The sequence below is a fragment of the Fundulus heteroclitus genome, unplaced genomic scaffold, assembly GCF_011125445.2.
Source record: "Fundulus heteroclitus isolate FHET01 unplaced genomic scaffold, MU-UCD_Fhet_4.1 scaffold_178, whole genome shotgun sequence".
NCBI lineage: Eukaryota > Metazoa > Chordata > Actinopteri > Cyprinodontiformes > Fundulidae > Fundulus > Fundulus heteroclitus.
Window position 1 is genome coordinate 285,992 of NW_023396590.1, and position 16,175 is coordinate 302,166.

Sequence of the window (16,175 nt, forward strand, 5' to 3'; positions counted from 1 at the left end):
GAAAAGAGACACAAAAACCCAGAAGCACGGATCCAGCAGTGTGAAAAAGTTGATTTTTTTTTAGCAGCAAATGCTCATTTTTAGGGTTATTCACATTGTTCTTGAGCTCAGACTTAAACAAAATTGTCAAGCTGTGCAAATGCTAATTACTCTACGACATATAACCATATATTTGTCTTTATATATATGAGGGGAACACAAAAGGTCGTTAAGAAAGAGATAAAAACAGGGGGGGGGGATAAAGGGTCTACAACGACAAACCGAGATAGTAAACAATTCATAAGCTGTTAGAGGCTCATGATGAACAAATGCAATTAACAGAGGCGGTGTTTGTTGGTGGAGACGGACACGCCCGGGTCACAATAACTGCTATAAGAACAGGCAATGCAACAGAAAAATATAGGTTCTATATATAAGTTGATTTTAAAACAATGAAAAGCTAAAAGTACACTTTATTGATCCCAAAGAGATAATTAAATAGCAATAAAGCTACAAATGTATTAATGCAAGATGAAATCTAACAGTAATAATTCTAAAACTCATTCTATTGAAGTTTTCCACTAAGACTTGGATGCATTTTGTATTCTCGCTGTTTTTAATGTACAGCAAAAACATATTTTTTAATCATTTTAACCCCAAACAGTCGCTGAAAAGCTGTAAAATGTAGAGTAGTTGGCGCTCAGACGTAAACGCGTCGTATTTGGCTGTTTTTTTTTTACCATCACGTATTCAGCAGCGAGTGCCCAGACGGGCAGGAGCGTAATCAGCGGCTCTTAACTCACGTGGTGACCGTGAGGCACCTGATCCTCAAGACTTAGTCAGAAATCCCCGACTAATCCCGCAGCCAGGTCGCCTCAGCGGGTCTCCTTCATGCTGCCCGCCGCTGCTGCCGGCGTCCAGCGGCGGCGGCGTTATGGGTTAGCGGCCGGCGCCTCAGCTCCTGCACCCATGAGGGCCAGCTGGCTGCAGAGGACTGTCGCATGGATCGTGCGTCTGATGTCGTTTAGGCGCAGATGTCAAAGTTGAGTGTGCTGCCGGGAGACGGAGGAGGACGGCTTGGTTGATGAACAGCTGGCTTTTTGCACGGTTGCTGGTCAGAATTACAGGAGTGCATCTCTCTAAAAAGCTGCCACCTTTGTTTTAGAAAATAAAGCCTCTTTAAAACCACCTGCTGTAATTATTTTTTCCTCGCACGGCAAAAAAAAAAGGAACGAAAAGTAAGTACAATTTCCTTGAAATGAGTTTATTATTTGAGCAGGTAAATAACATTACCCCTAAAATAGAAACAACTCATATTATTTCAAGTGCAGTATATCTAATTATTCTACTTATTTTAGGGGTCAGAATAGTAATTCAGTTGGCAAGTAATCTTATTTAGCTGCTCAAATCAAGGACAAATGCACTCATTCCGAGAAAATGTTACTTTAAGTTCCCTTTTTTTTTGCTGTGCTTGTTTTAGACTGTTGAGTTTAATATGACAGATCCGGCTCCTGTTTTTGCTTTAAATTCTGATTAGCTTTGCTTTGAGGGAGGTTTAATTTGCTTTAATTCAGGTAGAAACCCCGGGTAATATCTTGGTGGTAAGTGTTTAAACTTGCCGACTGCGTCATCTGCTTCCTTGTTGTCACTGGAGGGACGTCTGCCTACCCAGCAGCGCTGCCCGCTCCCCTCCTGTGGCATTTACGACATCATAATACCTTCCTTTTCTTTTTTTAATCATGCGTTTTGTTGCTGAGTTTGACAGCAGATATGACGTCAAAAATATTTTCTATTTATTCAGTGTAAAAATCAACAAAAATTGTGACCGTTGCCGACGTGCCGCGGAGCTCTCCGATTATTTCCCAGCTTATCTGAGCCCTCAGATGCGTCATACGGGGGATAATACCAGCAGGTTGGTTGTGTCCGACTGTAACAGTGACGTGTTTGCGTTCGTTTTCCCTCACAGGAAGGTGACCCTGGTGATGGTGGGCCTGGATAACGCGGGGAAGACGGCGGCGGTGCGAGGAATCCAGGGAGGTTGGTGTCCTTTGTCAGGCTGCCCAAGAGAAGTTGCCTCCGCCCCGCGCTTAATTCGCTTCCCCCTTTTAGAGAATCCGCAAGACGTGGCTCCCACCGTGGGCTTCTCCAAGGTGGACCTGAAGCAGGGAAGGTTTGAGGTGACGATCTTCGACCTGGGAGGAGGGAAGAGGATCCGCGATATCTGGAAGAATTACTACTCGGAGTCCCACGGCGTGGTGTTCGTGGTGGACTCCAGCGACGTGCAGCGCATCCAGGAGACGCGGGAGACCATGGCGCAGGTCCTGCAGCACCCGCGCATCGCCGGGAAACCCGTGCTGGTGTAAGCGCTCTGTCATGATCTTTTTAAAAAAGGGCCATCTGTTTGGGTTTTTAGTCGTGCACAGTCGATTTTTTTTTAAAAGGTTTCAACCTGTTTAACCAGCTGTGGAAACTGAATCCGTTATTCCTCTCTGCCCTCAGACTTGCCAACAAACAAGACATGGAGGGAGCGCTGGCCGAAGCAGACATCATCGAGAACCTGTCGTTGGAGAAGCTCGTAAACGAGAACAAGTGTCTCTGTCAGATCGTGAGTGTTTCTGCACCTGGTATTAAAACCTCAGCCTTGCTTTTACAGGGTTCCCGCGGATCCTTAAAAAGTCTTAAAAGGCACTGAATTCTGTAATATAAAACTAAGGCCTTAATTGGCATTAAGATGTCTTAAATCAGTCTTTCTTAAGTCTTAAAATTGTTACCAGGTCATAATTAGGATTTTATTTTTGTAATCCTTACCAAACAGTCAAATAATTGACACAATTAGATATTTTTTTTAATTTACCGAACGGCACAATGTAACCATTATTGGTTCCGTCCAGATAGCGGAACCAATAAAAACTGTTGCGGCCGGACCATAGCTGCGAAAAAGAGTTGGCACTGGTTATGTTGTGGTTTTTAAAACTGATTTATAGTTTATTTTAGTAGGGAACAAAACAGTTTGTGAATTCAGTTCAGTAGTTGTTAAAAATATATCTGCTATTTGTGTGTTTTTTATTTTTAGCTTTCTTCCTATATGGTATGTTTTTCAAAAATTTAAGCATGTCTACTGGGCCAGAAAGTAATGTTTTATGTTAAAATCAACATTTGGATGAAGTTGTCGCAACCAGGTTTATCTTGTTTATCGTGAAGTTGGTCTTAACTTTTTATTTCAAGTGGCATTAAAAAGTCTTAAAAAGTCTTGAATTTAACTTGCCTTATGCTGTAGGAACCCTGTTTTATCCACAGGCTCTTATTATTCTAGTAGAGTTTTGGTTGTAGAGCGCCAACTCGCCACAAACGTCACCTCCAGCCACTTTACGAGGAAAACGGATGTAGCTGATATCCAGGTGTACAGGATCCGGATACGTTCAGAGTTTAACTTTGAGTCGACGCAGTTCGATCTAGTACATCATCAAATTCAGTCAAATTATACATAAACCCATTCATTCTGATCTATAATACTTTATATAATACTTCTCAAATAGTGGGGCTCGCCCCCTGGGTGGCGCAAGGGCAGCCTTGCTTTTTTTGTCCAGAACATACAGGCCCTGCTGTTTGGTCTGTACCTGCAGTCGCTAGTATGATGAATACTATTAATAAACTCCTAAAAAAAAGTACAAAACTTAGTTGAACTCAAGTTTATCTTTAATATTAATGGCTTGATATTATTTTTGCCCTATGATGTTCATAACTAGTTAAAAGTTGACAGCAGGTGGCAATGTTGAAATATTCTAGTTAGAAACAATTGTTACCTGTTATAAATGAACCCATATATATGTTATACATTTTAAAAGGGATTCTGGGTAATCTTCAGAACAACAGATTTAATTAATTAAAACAGAAAACGACAGACGTTACATTTCTTTGTTTGGGGCCACCACAGAAAACACTGGAGAACCACTGCTCTATGGTCAAATGATCCAAAATGTCCGATGGATTAAAAAAAAGAAGGAATTATCTGTGGCTTCAATCGCTCCTCCAAGCATGTGGCGACGGTGGAAAGGAACAACTTCGTTTTAACAGAGCGTTTGTTCAGAGAGAGCGGCCATCTGCCGAGACACTCAGCTAAACACGAGGAATACTTTCTATAAACGAGAAAAACAAAACAAAACCTCCAGTAGCTCCGTCAAGGACTGTCTGGATGACTTTACAGGGTTAGAAAAGCAGTAAGTGCATACACTGAAAAAACAGACTAAACTAAATTCAAAATAAGTTAAAACTTTCTTGAAATTAGTGTATTTGTACTTTATTCGATAAGGTAAATAAGATAATTTTCCCATGGAATAAGATGTTTGCACTTAAAATAGGAACAACTCGTCTCCATCAACTTATTTCAAGTGCATTATATCTGATTATCTAATTTTAGGGGTAAAACTACTCTTTCCATTGACAAATAATCTTATTTACCTTATCTAATCTAGGACAAATATACTAATTTTAAGAAAATGTTACTTATTTTTAGTTCTGTTTTTGCAGTGTAGGTCACTGTCTATAAGAAAATCAACCCCTCCGTACTCTGTCTTGGGTAACGTCTGCGATCTTAACAAATTATGAGAGCAGCAGCAGAAAACACAGTGAGCAAAAGTGGTCAGTACGTCGTACTGCAGCCGTTAGAGTGGATTAGCGTCACCTGAAGCAGTCGCAACAATCAAGTCTGTCAAAAAGGGGGAAAGTTTAAGGCGGGTTGTGAAAGCAAACGTTTGCGTCTGTGCTGCAGGAGCCCTGCTCGGCCATTTTAGGGTGCGGGAGAAAGGTGGACAAGTCCATCAAGAAGGGCCTCAACTGGCTGCTCAGCAACATCGGCAATGACTACGAGGCCATTGCCGAGCGCGTGCAGAAGGACACGGCGGAGCAGCGCGCCCTGGAGGAGCAGGACAAGAAGGAGAGGGCGGAGCGAGTGCGGCGCATCCGGGAGGAGAGGTGAGGAGAACGTCTGTGAAAAGCCGTTGGAACCGGAGGTTTCACGAGGCAGGAGGGTCAACGTGAAAGCTGTCCACAGGGACCGGCAGGAGCGCGAGGAGGCGGAGCGAGAAGGAAGGCCCGTCCACGAGCAGGAGGCTGGCGACGAGGCGGTACAGAGCCCCTTCCAGCCCATCGGGAACTTGATCTCCAAGGTTCACGATCAGCGTTTAATACCGGGTGGGAGCTGAGGCTGCGGCGTGTTTCACAGAGCACAGGAATAAAAAAACGTTTCCTCCTCAGGACACAGAGCAAGGAACGCAGAGGAAGGAGCAGATAGAGCTGCAACAGGACAGGAGCAACGGCCCCAAGGAGGACCTGGAGCACGAGGAAGAGGAGGAGGACGAAGACGCCGCCGGAGAGCCGAACGACACAAGACAAACGCCAGACAACACAACAGGTGAGCTGTTGCTGTGGCAGCGACACTCGAGTGTAAGAGGGGTTTTCGCCTCCCTTTAACGAGCCTCGGGTTGTGAAAACTTTACACACGAGGGCGTGAAGTTAATCAGATAATTACACACTGCAAAAACAGAACTAAAAATAAGTAAAATTTTCTAGAAATGAGTGAATTTGTCCTTGATTTGAGCAGGTAAATAAGATAAATAAGATAATCTGCCAATGGAAAGAGTAATGTTACCCATAAAATAAGATAATTAGATATACTGCACTTGAAATAAGTTAATGGAGATGAGTTCTTAAGTGCAAAAATCTTATTCCATTGGCAGATTATCTTATTTACCTGCTCAAATAAAGTACAAATACACTCATTTCAAGAACATTTTAACTTATTTTTAGTTTAGTCTGTTTTTGCAGTGCACAGGAAAGAGGCAACTAAAGAGCGCCACCTGAATTGTCTCCGCATGTTGGACCCCGGCAGGCGAGCAGAGCAGGAAGAGGACGAGCAAGCTGCACCTGAAGAGGAAGCACAGGGTGGACCCGCTGAGGACGGAGGACGGGCCGGCCCAGAGCCCCACGCCTCCGCCTGCGCCTGGTGAGTCAGGCTTCCTGATCAGCAACGTCTTGTCCTAAATGATTAGATAGACGTTATTCTTCTGTCCTTCCATCACTTTTTCCTTTTTTCCTTCCTACCCTCACCCCTCAAATCCTCTTTTCTATCCCTTCATTCGTTAAATTTCTTTCCTCCCTTACTTCCTTGTGGCCTTCAGTCCTTCTCTGTCTTTAATTTCTTCCTCCCTAACTTCTCCCTCCCTCAAATCCTCCCTTCTCTGTGTCCTTCCTTTCTCAACGTTAAACTCCGACGCTGTGTTCACTGCAAAAACGAATCTAAAAATAAGTAAAATGTTCTTAAAGTTAACGTTTTAATCCTTGATTTGAGCAGATAAATAAGATTATCTGCCAACGGAATGATTATTTTGACCCCTAAAATAAGACAATTAGACATCCTGCACTTAAAATAAGCAGATGGAGATGAATTGTTCCTATTTTAAGTGCAAAAATCTTATTCCATGGGCAAACCATCTTATTTACATGCTCAAATCAAGGACAAATACACTAATTTTAAAGAATATTTTACTTATTTCTAGTTCCGTTTTTGCTGTGTTGGCTGTAAATGCACAGTGAAGCGTCTAGGAACCCAATGGGCTCAAGAGACGGAGGGTCGGCAACACTGCTGCCTCGTTTTTGTTCCCCCTCACCAGTTTGTTTTCTTCCTTTCCTTCCTCCAGTGGGATGGGCCACGCCCAAAGCCTCTAGACTGCCCAAACTCGAGCCGCTCGGGGACTCAGGACATTCTGGTAAAGCTGCCCGTGAGCCGTCTGTCCATCACGTCATGCTTCCTCTCACTAACTCCTCCTCGGTTTGAGTCGACCTCATATGAGTCCACGTTTGAGGCCGGCGGTCAGTGTTTCCTGCCTCCGTCAGACTTTAAAGAAGCTGCAGTGATAAAGGAGTGGGAAACGCTGATCTCTCTGCCTTAAAACGTGGCCCGACTGTTAACCAGCGTCTCAGACTGCTCCCCCCTCCTGCGTCTCACCAGGCATGTGCTTGAATGTTGTGGGTTCTTCATGGCTGCAGATGTCCTAATCAACACAATGGCCCGTTTGTCTGTTCTCACTCATTTTCCCTCCGCATCACAGCCACCCCATCGACTGCTGCCATTAACCGGCCCAGGCTGTGTGTTTCTTTCTTCTTCCCCAGGACTCGACGGATGCCGCTTTTAGTAACGTAGCCGAAACTTTTTTTCTCCTCCGCTCTGCAGAGTTTTTCAAGAAGCCCCTCCCGCCGCTCGCCAACAGGCCGCGACCAAACGGCGACTCCCAAGACGTCATCTCTTAAAGCTCCTTTACTGACTGACTGACTGAGGTGCGCTACCGACCAATCACGGCTCTCTCCTGTGCTTTCTGTCTCAAGCGAACGGCGTGTAGGCAACCAAACCAAACGGGACGACCGCGGGAGCCGGCGGCTGGAGGAAACGGAGCTCAACAGCCGCGATTTCAATTCCCCAAACTGTTTCATGCTGAACTTGAACTCTCGGCCAGATTCTACTGCATCTAGATCATTTTTAATTTTTACTATCGATCAGTATTGCAAGTCGCCAGTCGGTGTGTCCGACTAAAATGGTTTGAACTGAGGAACACTGTAAATAAAACCTCATCTAACCTTAGCACAAAAGGAAAGGAAATTATTGTTGCTCAGTTGTTTCCGTGTCGCTACATTTCTTCTTGGTCATAAATCTATAAAGCTGGAAAGACAAATGAGTGACTGGTTTGTAAGGAAAATTAGGGGAGCATCCCTCATCAGTGTGTGACCAGGAGGATATTTTCCCCCCAAGGCCTTCAGAGGTAACCTGACTCTAGCCAGCTATATGTCGCTCCGCCTAGCTCCACTCATCCATCTGGGACCTCTCCATAGGAATTGCCTTTATTGAAGGCTGGGCCTTATCAAAAATCCTTGCATATGATTGGATAAGCCACTTGTCTGTCATCTTTATCAACGTGCTATTTCAACCACTCACACCGAAGCTAACCCGTGACGCTGTGAGAGCGAGGCAGGAAAAAAAGACGGGGGAAGACAGGTTACCAACAAAAGCCTTCAGAGCCGTTCTCTGATGTTCTTTTAATGAAACAATATTAGGTAGATTGGACAACATGGAAGAAATAGCAGCATCAATGCTAACGCTTGCTTCCTCAACGAGCCGCCATTGTTATCAAAACAGTCTCACGTCACGGAGTGGAGCTAGGCGGAGCAACATACGTCTGGCTTGTGTCAGGTTACTTCAGAGGCCCTCAATTGGTAAATCAATAAACTCTTTAATTGCTTATATGTGTTGTATCTTTAAACTTCAATGATGTAGTCCCTCTAAAAGATGCGTAAATCTATTGTTGCTCCATTTGAGGGAAAATAAACAGCCGCTCTACCAACCAAGAAATAATCGACCAAATACAGATTTCCTCTCTCTTTCTGTGCTAAGTTTTCTATGTGTTTGAACTGAAAAAAAAGATATATTTGTATACTTATTGCCATTAAAACAACGAATTGTCATTTATTTTTGCACTTTGAGATTCATAGTGTAAACCTGGTGAAGTCACGATGAACATGGACGCGATGGTAGATGTCTTTGCTTTTCACGGCTTTTAAATATTTATATATGCTGGTTTTGCACCAGCTGTCTTTGTGGAAAGTACGTTTGGAGAAAAAAAACACTAAAATGATCTGTGCTATCAGAAGGAGGAGAGAGAACCTAATCTTTTTAGATACATTTTTATACTGCATCATTTACAGTTAAAGAATTATGTAAAAGAAAAAAGAAAAAAAGAAAGCTACAGGGCTTCGTTTTTTTTTTTTCATGCTGTTTACACTGTGTTGGTGTTTTTCAAGTGATATGCCGGGTTCCCATTTCCCAACGAAACGCCTCTAACAGCTGATTTTAGTAGCGGGACCGTCTGAGGAGCCTGCAGAAGGAAGAGGGTGAAAAGCAACCTGTGTGAACCACTAATATCACTTTAAAAACACAATATGTACGTCGGATCTGCAGCGCCGTCACGCCGATGATCCAAATGTTCCAGACGGATGTTTTTTTTTTTTTTTCTACCCTGTTGAAATTTTATAAGAGCACTATTAAAGATGTTTTAAATATTTAACGGAGCGATTAGAATCGTTTGTTCACCCTGCTGCCAGATTGTGAAATGTGGTGCCTGTATAGGTTCTGTCTCTGGCTTCAAACCCACAACCTGTCAGCAGCCAGCTCTGTTTGTGTGTGTCACGACTTGATCATCACGCTGCGAAAAGGCACCTAAAAGTAAGTCAAATTTTCTTGAAATGGGTGTTTTTGTTCTTGATTTGAGCAATGAAACAAGATTATCTGCCAATGGAATCAGTATTTTTACCCCTAAAATAAGATAATTAGATATATTTACTTGAAATAAGATGATGGAGGTGAGTTGTTCATATTTTAAGTGCAAAAATCTTATTCCATTAGCAGATCATCTTATTTACCAGCTCAAATCAAGGGCAAATACACTAATTTCAATAAGCCTTTACTCATTTTTAGTTCTTTTTGCAGTGTATTCTACACTTTCTGCTGACTCTTACACTGTTCAGGGGGGATTTGGCTGTCAGATCTGGTTATTTTAGCACCGAAGTTAGTAGCAGCCAGATACATCCTGAAGCTATTCTGTAGTGTTACAAAACAGGTTTAACACAGAAAATAAGTCATGCACTATGACATCATAAAATATTAAGAGGAATTTGCTCAGTAGCCAAACTGGCTCTAGATGTAGCTCATTACACACAGAGTGATGTATTCCAGCTCCTCTGCATTGCCGCCTCCGGCGTCCCTCAGCTTCCTCTTCAGTGATGCTACATTGGGTTTACGTCCGGTTTTGCTGAGCAGGTGCCAAGTCCTTCTGGAAAATAAAATCAGCGTCTCCATCAAGCTTGTCAGCAGAGCATATTTTCAGTTTGATGGACTTTAGATCGTACACAGTGGCTCGACACAAACAGCTGAGATGGCTCCACGAATCACAGCTGACTCAGCACATTTCAAACTGGACCACTCTGCACTCTCCTTCCATTTCCAAATGAAACCCTAATTTATTTTATGTAATAAGATTAAAGTAAGCCATGTAAAGTACTTCTGATATTTTTTTTCTTTAGGACGTGGCTTAATGGGAATAAAGGTTGCAGCCCATGTTCTGGATAGATCTGTGCGTGTTGAATCTTAAGGGTCTGCTTTCTGCTTTCATACCTCGAGGGTCTCTCCTGCAACACCTGAATGGGCTTTGCTTCACAACCCTGCTCAATGAACCATATGGTTATCCCAGTTGCTTCTTCACCTTTTTCTACCACACTTTCTCCTTCCACTCAACTTTCCAATGAATACAACACTGTGATCTTCCTGAGCAATAACCATTTCAGAAATAGAAATAAATACTTTATATCCCTGTTTGTGTACTGATTATATACGTTTATCACTTTGGATGGATTTGCTTCAGTAATTGACCTTTTCTGTCATTATGTGATTTATGGAGATGCATCTTCTGTGCCTAATTGGCTGCTGTCCAAATCTGTTTAGGTTTTGGATTATTACAACATGATATAATAGAACAGTATTTGAGACCAAAAATACAATAAAGCTATCTTACATCATCAAATGTACATATGTTTTGGTATTTTATTAAATTAGCATATGCACAATATCAAAATATGGCCTAATTATTGAATATAGTGTGGCTTTAAGGTTTTCCTGAACTTTAAATTACTCCATGTGTTTGTGTCCAAACTGTTTGAGATTTCACATTTTCATTCTATGTTCTTGGCAGCATTGTTCTCATTACCTTTCATTTTAAATTAATGTGTAGGAATAGCTCTTTGTTCTTTACACATATTATTTTAAGTTTTTTTAATTTTCATAAATGAACATTAACATTAAAACCACAGTTGAATTGGTTGGATCCCATTGCTGGATGTCAACAGTACAAAAGCTTTAAAGAGCGAAATGAAGAAAAAACATGACGTATTTTGCTTTGTGTGTATTTGGGTAGATAAAATCATAAAATGCAAAGTAATTGAGCTAATTGGATGGGGTTGGTAAATCTTCAACACCAGTTGTGTTTTTCTTTTCTGAAACTTTCCAGAACTTTATGCGGTTTTCTCAAACATGGCTCAAATGTCTGTTTGCTCCAGTCAATGAGAATACAAGCAAACACGTTTAAAGCACAAATGTGGTTAAAAAGACAGAAAAGAAGCAAAACATTAGCATACTTAAGACATCTTTTATGCCTTGATGTTACTTTTATTCTTTTATAAATAAAATATCTGACTGTTTTCATTATCAATGTGCACTTATAGGTAATTTTTTGGGACAGCTTAAATTTTTAAACTACCTATTCATTTCTATATTTAGTTTTTTTTTAAAAAAAAATCACATTATGCAAAAGGAAGATGGATGCATTTTATTTTAATAGGATGTTGATGTTTGTGAAAAATAATTTAAGGTGCAATTAAATGGTTTCTTGTATACCTGATGACAAGAAAAATATGACTGAAAAATATACTTTTATTGTAATTCTGCTGTTGCTGTGCAATGCCACTGATAGATGAAAAAACTGCTAAAACTGGTATTTGTTGTTAATTTTACAGAGCTCTTAATAACCTTGGATAAAAATGATAAATAATCTACTGGATAAAAATAATCTAGTGTCTTTAAATATAGTTATAATAAATGCAGGTTTTAGCACTTATTCTGTTTTTTCATGTAATATTTACATTTAATTTCAACAAATGAATGACACGAAAAGTATCAATAATATTAATGGATCCATTTTTCTTGTCATTGAGTTAGAAACTACTGTTTTCATCAGTTTCCACAAATATCAACATCCCTTTTAGGAGAAAATGTGTATTTTTCATTTTAAAACCTAAGAAAAGGAATGTAATGGTTCAGCAGTTCCCTATACGTCATTTACAATATATTAGAATATTAAAAAGTGTATTTATTGCAGTAGCTCAATTCACTGAGCAAAATGTATTAAATTGATTATTTTGACACAGACTGATAATGTTACCTGTCCAGGGTGTACCCCGCCTCTCGCCCAGTGAACGCTGGAGATAGGCACCAGCAACCCCCGTGACCCCATGAGGGATAAAGCGGTTTGGAAAATGGATGGATGGATGGACTGATAATGTTTTAAAGCCTTTATCTCAATTATAATTCTTTTCCACCTACAGCAAATGAAACACAGCATTTAAGATTAGAATATTGCATCAGACCAATAAAAAAAGCATAATTTTTATGAATAAAGGGAGCTGTATGAAAAGTTTGTTTAATACCTGTTTAAAGGTTGTTTTAAAAAAGTGCTTGTAATCTCACAAGCAAGCATCTTAAAATTTTATATTTTAATAATGACTAGTAGTAGATATCAAAAAATAACAGCACACATATAAGAATAACTTGTTATATGTTTAGTATATATATCAAGATATCCCAAACTTTAGACTGCACCACCTAATACCTTTAATATATAATTTCAACAGCTTGTTTTCAGTTATTTCCATAGAGAACTTGTGGGCTGCTTGGAAAAAAAAAGTCTAATCATGCTGATATCAACTGCACATGTGCAAAAAAACAAAACAAAAAAAAAAAACAAAAAAAAAAACTGCGCATGTGCAGGAAGTGTTGCGCTTAACGCTTGTTCGGATTGGTCAGCTTGTCAGATAGTTAACCAATACAAAGCGAGCGCTGAGAGGAAGCGGGAGTCCCCCTCCCCTCCTTTTGTAGTTGGTATGTTCCAGCTAAAAAAAATGGAGGAGGTGGGTTTCTTGCTGGACTGTAGGTGGCGCGAAACCCGCAGCTTTCAGGAGAAATACGAAATCTCTTTAAGGTGGAGCAGTGTTTAGCCACCTTTAGGATATTGGTGGATGAGTAACTGTGAACTTTTCCCAGAGGAAGAGCCGCCATGTTGGATTCATTAGCGAGGTAAGCTACAGTTTTACTAGCCTGGCTAACCAGACTGTCTTACTATGGTCACTTGGCACAACACTGTTGTTAATGGCTATCAATTTCACTAATGGAGGATCTAGGTTGTGTTTTTCAGCGATGTTACCATAAATGGTTATATTTGAATAATTATTGCCCAGCATCAGAAAAGGTTTCTTGTCCACTAATTGATTTAGTTAAACCAGTTTAAATGTCAAATACTGCTAAAAATGCTACTAAGATTTAGGCAGAATGGAAACAAAAACCTGGTTGCCTCTTTACACAGTATAAAAGCATGGAAAATTATGCAATATATGGGTTTGGAGTAACATTTTACTCCTAAATCCCTGACATTAAGTTTATTTTGTATTTTGACACACACACACACATTTTATTGGTAATAGTATTGCAGCATTTTTAAGGGGATAAAACGGCTCTTCTCATGTTTCTTAGGCATTAGTTTAGTAAACCAGCATTACTATTTTAACCCTGATGTAATAAAGGTGGGTCAAGCAGAGGCCTCACAAGCAGAGGCCTCACAACACCAGAGTTTCAAATGTGCAACGTCTGCACATTTTAGCAGGTTGCAGAAACAACTTTAGGTTGATTTAGGCAAGGCAAGGCAAGTTTATTTATAAAAACACTTTTCAGTAACAAGACGATTGCAATCTTTTCAGGTTGCATCAAAGGACGGGGCCTTACTAACCTGGCCAGTGTGTTGCACTCTCCCTTCTGCACATTATCAATCTGAGTCTGCTCCCATTGAATCCGTTTGGGGAAAGGAGGGACCTGCAACAGAACACTCCGAGCTGATTGGACGAAGCGACACCTAGGACCCGCCTACCAAAGGTTGGTTTTAGCCAATCACGGAATCAAATTAAAATGTAAGCAGCAGGTGCTATGAGAAAACCACAAGATGAGCTAGTCAAGGTACTTCTTACTGTTTTATCAAAGAAGAAATCGTGGATTCTTACAAAACAGATGTGCTGGCAGCTACGTGTGCGTCCTCCTGCGCTGCCATGTTTATGTTGGTTCAGCTTTGCCCTCTTGCTTTTGTCACAGCGGTATGTCCCGCCTTAAACCTGCAACGTGATTGGTCTGAACTGAATTCGGTTCGGTCGCAAACGTTTAAAGCAGAAATTGTACAAGATGGATTCTCGTGTGTTTGCATACGTTTAAATACCGCAAGAATTCAGCTTCCAGGCACGATAAGGGCTTTCTTGCTTTGTAATTACGTGAAAACAAAGGAGTGTACAAAAAAATGTATGCCCAAAACATAAAAGTGCAAATTGTTTAACAGAAATCAAAATTTCCTTTAAATCTATCTTCACTCCTGTGTCATCCCTCCAATAAGTGACCGTCTATGCACTGACTTCTATTCAGCAGCCACAGTCCACCACTTGGAGCAAGGAATTATGGGATTTGTAAAGCCACGGACGTAAAATAATAATGAATGAACGAAGATTTCAACCCCTTAATTGTGATAAATTCTGTACAAAAGAACCCTCCAAAAAATTTGCATCATACATACACAATTTTTAAGCACTAACATTATTGAACATCAGCACAGATTCACACTCCCTTCACTAGAAAGGCCACCTTGAAGAAAATATTAAATATGGTTGTGCTGCTTGCTTTGAATGGGTAAAAAGTAGCATCTGCTGGATAAACGTAAAAATGTAACAATAGCTAGCTAGCAATTAAACGTGAAACTTAAAGGATAATGGAATGCAGAGGTTTATTAAAAAAAACCAAACAGGATAAAATAAAAAAAATGTCATAGTTTCTCATTTTGTATGCTAACTTAATGAGCTGACATAAATAAGTTTCATTTTTAACTACATCCATTCAACACACCCTAAAGTGCCTGGAAAATTAAAAACCAAATGGCACAGCATGTCCACGGGATCTTATCGGATTTCGGACTATTTTCAGACAAACGTGGATCCACTGCAGTTGCTTGGTTCTGTTTCTGTTCTCAGACGCTGCTTTGATCACTCCATGTGCATTTTAAACCCCCTTATTCCTTCTTGAGGATCTCTAAAACGAAACCCAGTGGACCGTCGTGAATCGTTTCTCTTCACCTTCCAAGACGAAGGCATCAGCATGCCGACCGGAAGACATTTCTCACTCTCAGCTCGGAAACATCATCATCACAACTGATTGTTTTTGTTTCATTGAGGAATCAAAATTCCACATCTGGAATGCTGCACTTGAGTAACCCATTTGTAAGAAATTAGTTGGGTTTGTATGAAATGATTTGAGGACGGGGCTGGTTTAGGTTTCCTGATCGTGCCGGACACTCTGCTACTAACAACGCTGAAGGCCTGTGGGTCTTTGAATGATTGGGGATGTCATGACCTGAAGTTTATAAGCAAACGCTGGTGCCGTGACTTCAGAAGACACCACGACTACTTTAAATGCCTCCAGCGTAGTCCTGGAACGGCTCAACTCAAGCTGGCAACTCTACGTCTTTTAGGAGAGACTCAGAGAGTCCCTTCATCGCAGATTCTTCACAGACAGAACTCCCAGGCTCAGCCGAAGTTTAGACGGTTTGATGTTGTCCATGTGGACCATGGCTGGATTGCTCTCTACGCCTTGGGAGAGAGTTGGAGAGAGGGTTAGGAGAAGGCGTCGCCGCCTCTTTGTGTCAAAGGGGGTCCGTCGAGGTGGTTTGGACATCTGTTACCGATTCTTTCTGGATGTTTTCCAAGAGATGGGTTTCTGACGTTTTCCGCCTGGAGGAAGCCTCGGGGAGAACGAACATCTACAGAGGGGGTTTATTTCCAAACTGGCTTAGAGGTCCATATGGTGATGGTGGGAAAAAAAAAAAGTATTGCCCCTGTTTTTGCTTTTCTTTGTACACGCAGCAATGTGAATTTAATATCTGAGTGAAGAAAAGCGCTTCAGGAAATTCATAGTGTGGAACAAATGACATTTTCTCTAAGATTTGCCACCGAGAAAGGAGAAGAATATTGGAAAAACTGGAGTAGTGTTGATTATTTTGCCTCGGCTTATCTTAATAAAATTATGTTTACGAAGAACTAACCGTTAAGGACGGCAAAGATATAAACTGGAAGAGAAACGAGGTTTTGAAAACCCTGATGTGACCCCTTCCTTTCTCTGTTGCTTTAATACCTTTGCAGGCTTAACCTTATATACCTATATAGTTAGGATGACCCTGTCTGTCTGCTGTCAAATGTTCCTTTTCTTTTTTAATAGTTATAATGATACAAAAAAAAAAAAAATA

The 16,175-nt window shown here is 40.9% G+C and overlaps 1 protein-coding gene across 5 annotated transcripts; it reads left to right on the forward strand.

Moving 5' to 3' along the window:
* Positions 1 to 6: 6 nt before the first annotated feature.
* Positions 7 to 7,612, forward strand: LOC118556277 (ADP-ribosylation factor-like protein 13B). 5 transcript variants are annotated; one of them, XM_036129502.1, is made up of 10 exons: positions 7 to 48; positions 1,946 to 2,016; positions 2,089 to 2,338; positions 2,479 to 2,584; positions 4,748 to 4,950; positions 5,030 to 5,144; positions 5,233 to 5,389; positions 5,867 to 5,980; positions 6,675 to 6,743; positions 7,208 to 7,612. In XM_036129502.1, the coding sequence occupies exons 2-10, from the start codon at positions 1,962 to 1,964 to the stop codon at positions 7,282 to 7,284; spliced, it is 1,146 nt and encodes a 381-aa protein (XP_035985395.1). In that variant the 5' UTR covers positions 7 to 48; positions 1,946 to 1,961; the 3' UTR covers positions 7,285 to 7,612. The 5 variants fall into 5 exon arrangements, with proteins under 5 accessions (XP_035985395.1, XP_035985393.1, XP_035985391.1 ...); XM_036129498.1 differs by lacking the exon at positions 7 to 48 and adding an exon at positions 852 to 1,022; XM_036129499.1 differs by lacking the exon at positions 7 to 48 and adding an exon at positions 852 to 1,022 and having other exon boundaries at positions 7,360 to 7,612.
* Positions 7,613 to 16,175: the final 8,563 nt, after the last annotated feature.

Excerpts from the sequence above, each read along its gene's own strand:
- LOC118556277 (XM_036129498.1), top strand. The coding sequence starts at position 871 with ATGCTGCCCGCCGCTGCTGCCGGCGTCCAGCGGCGGCGGCGTTATGGG. Across the intron at positions 5,981-6,674 it reads CACGCCTCCGCCTGCGCCTG|TGGGATGGGCCACGCCCAAA; the intron begins GTGAGTCAGGCT and ends TCCTTCCTCCAG. Across the intron at positions 6,744-7,207 it reads CGGGGACTCAGGACATTCTG|AGTTTTTCAAGAAGCCCCTC; the intron begins GTAAAGCTGCCC and ends TCCGCTCTGCAG.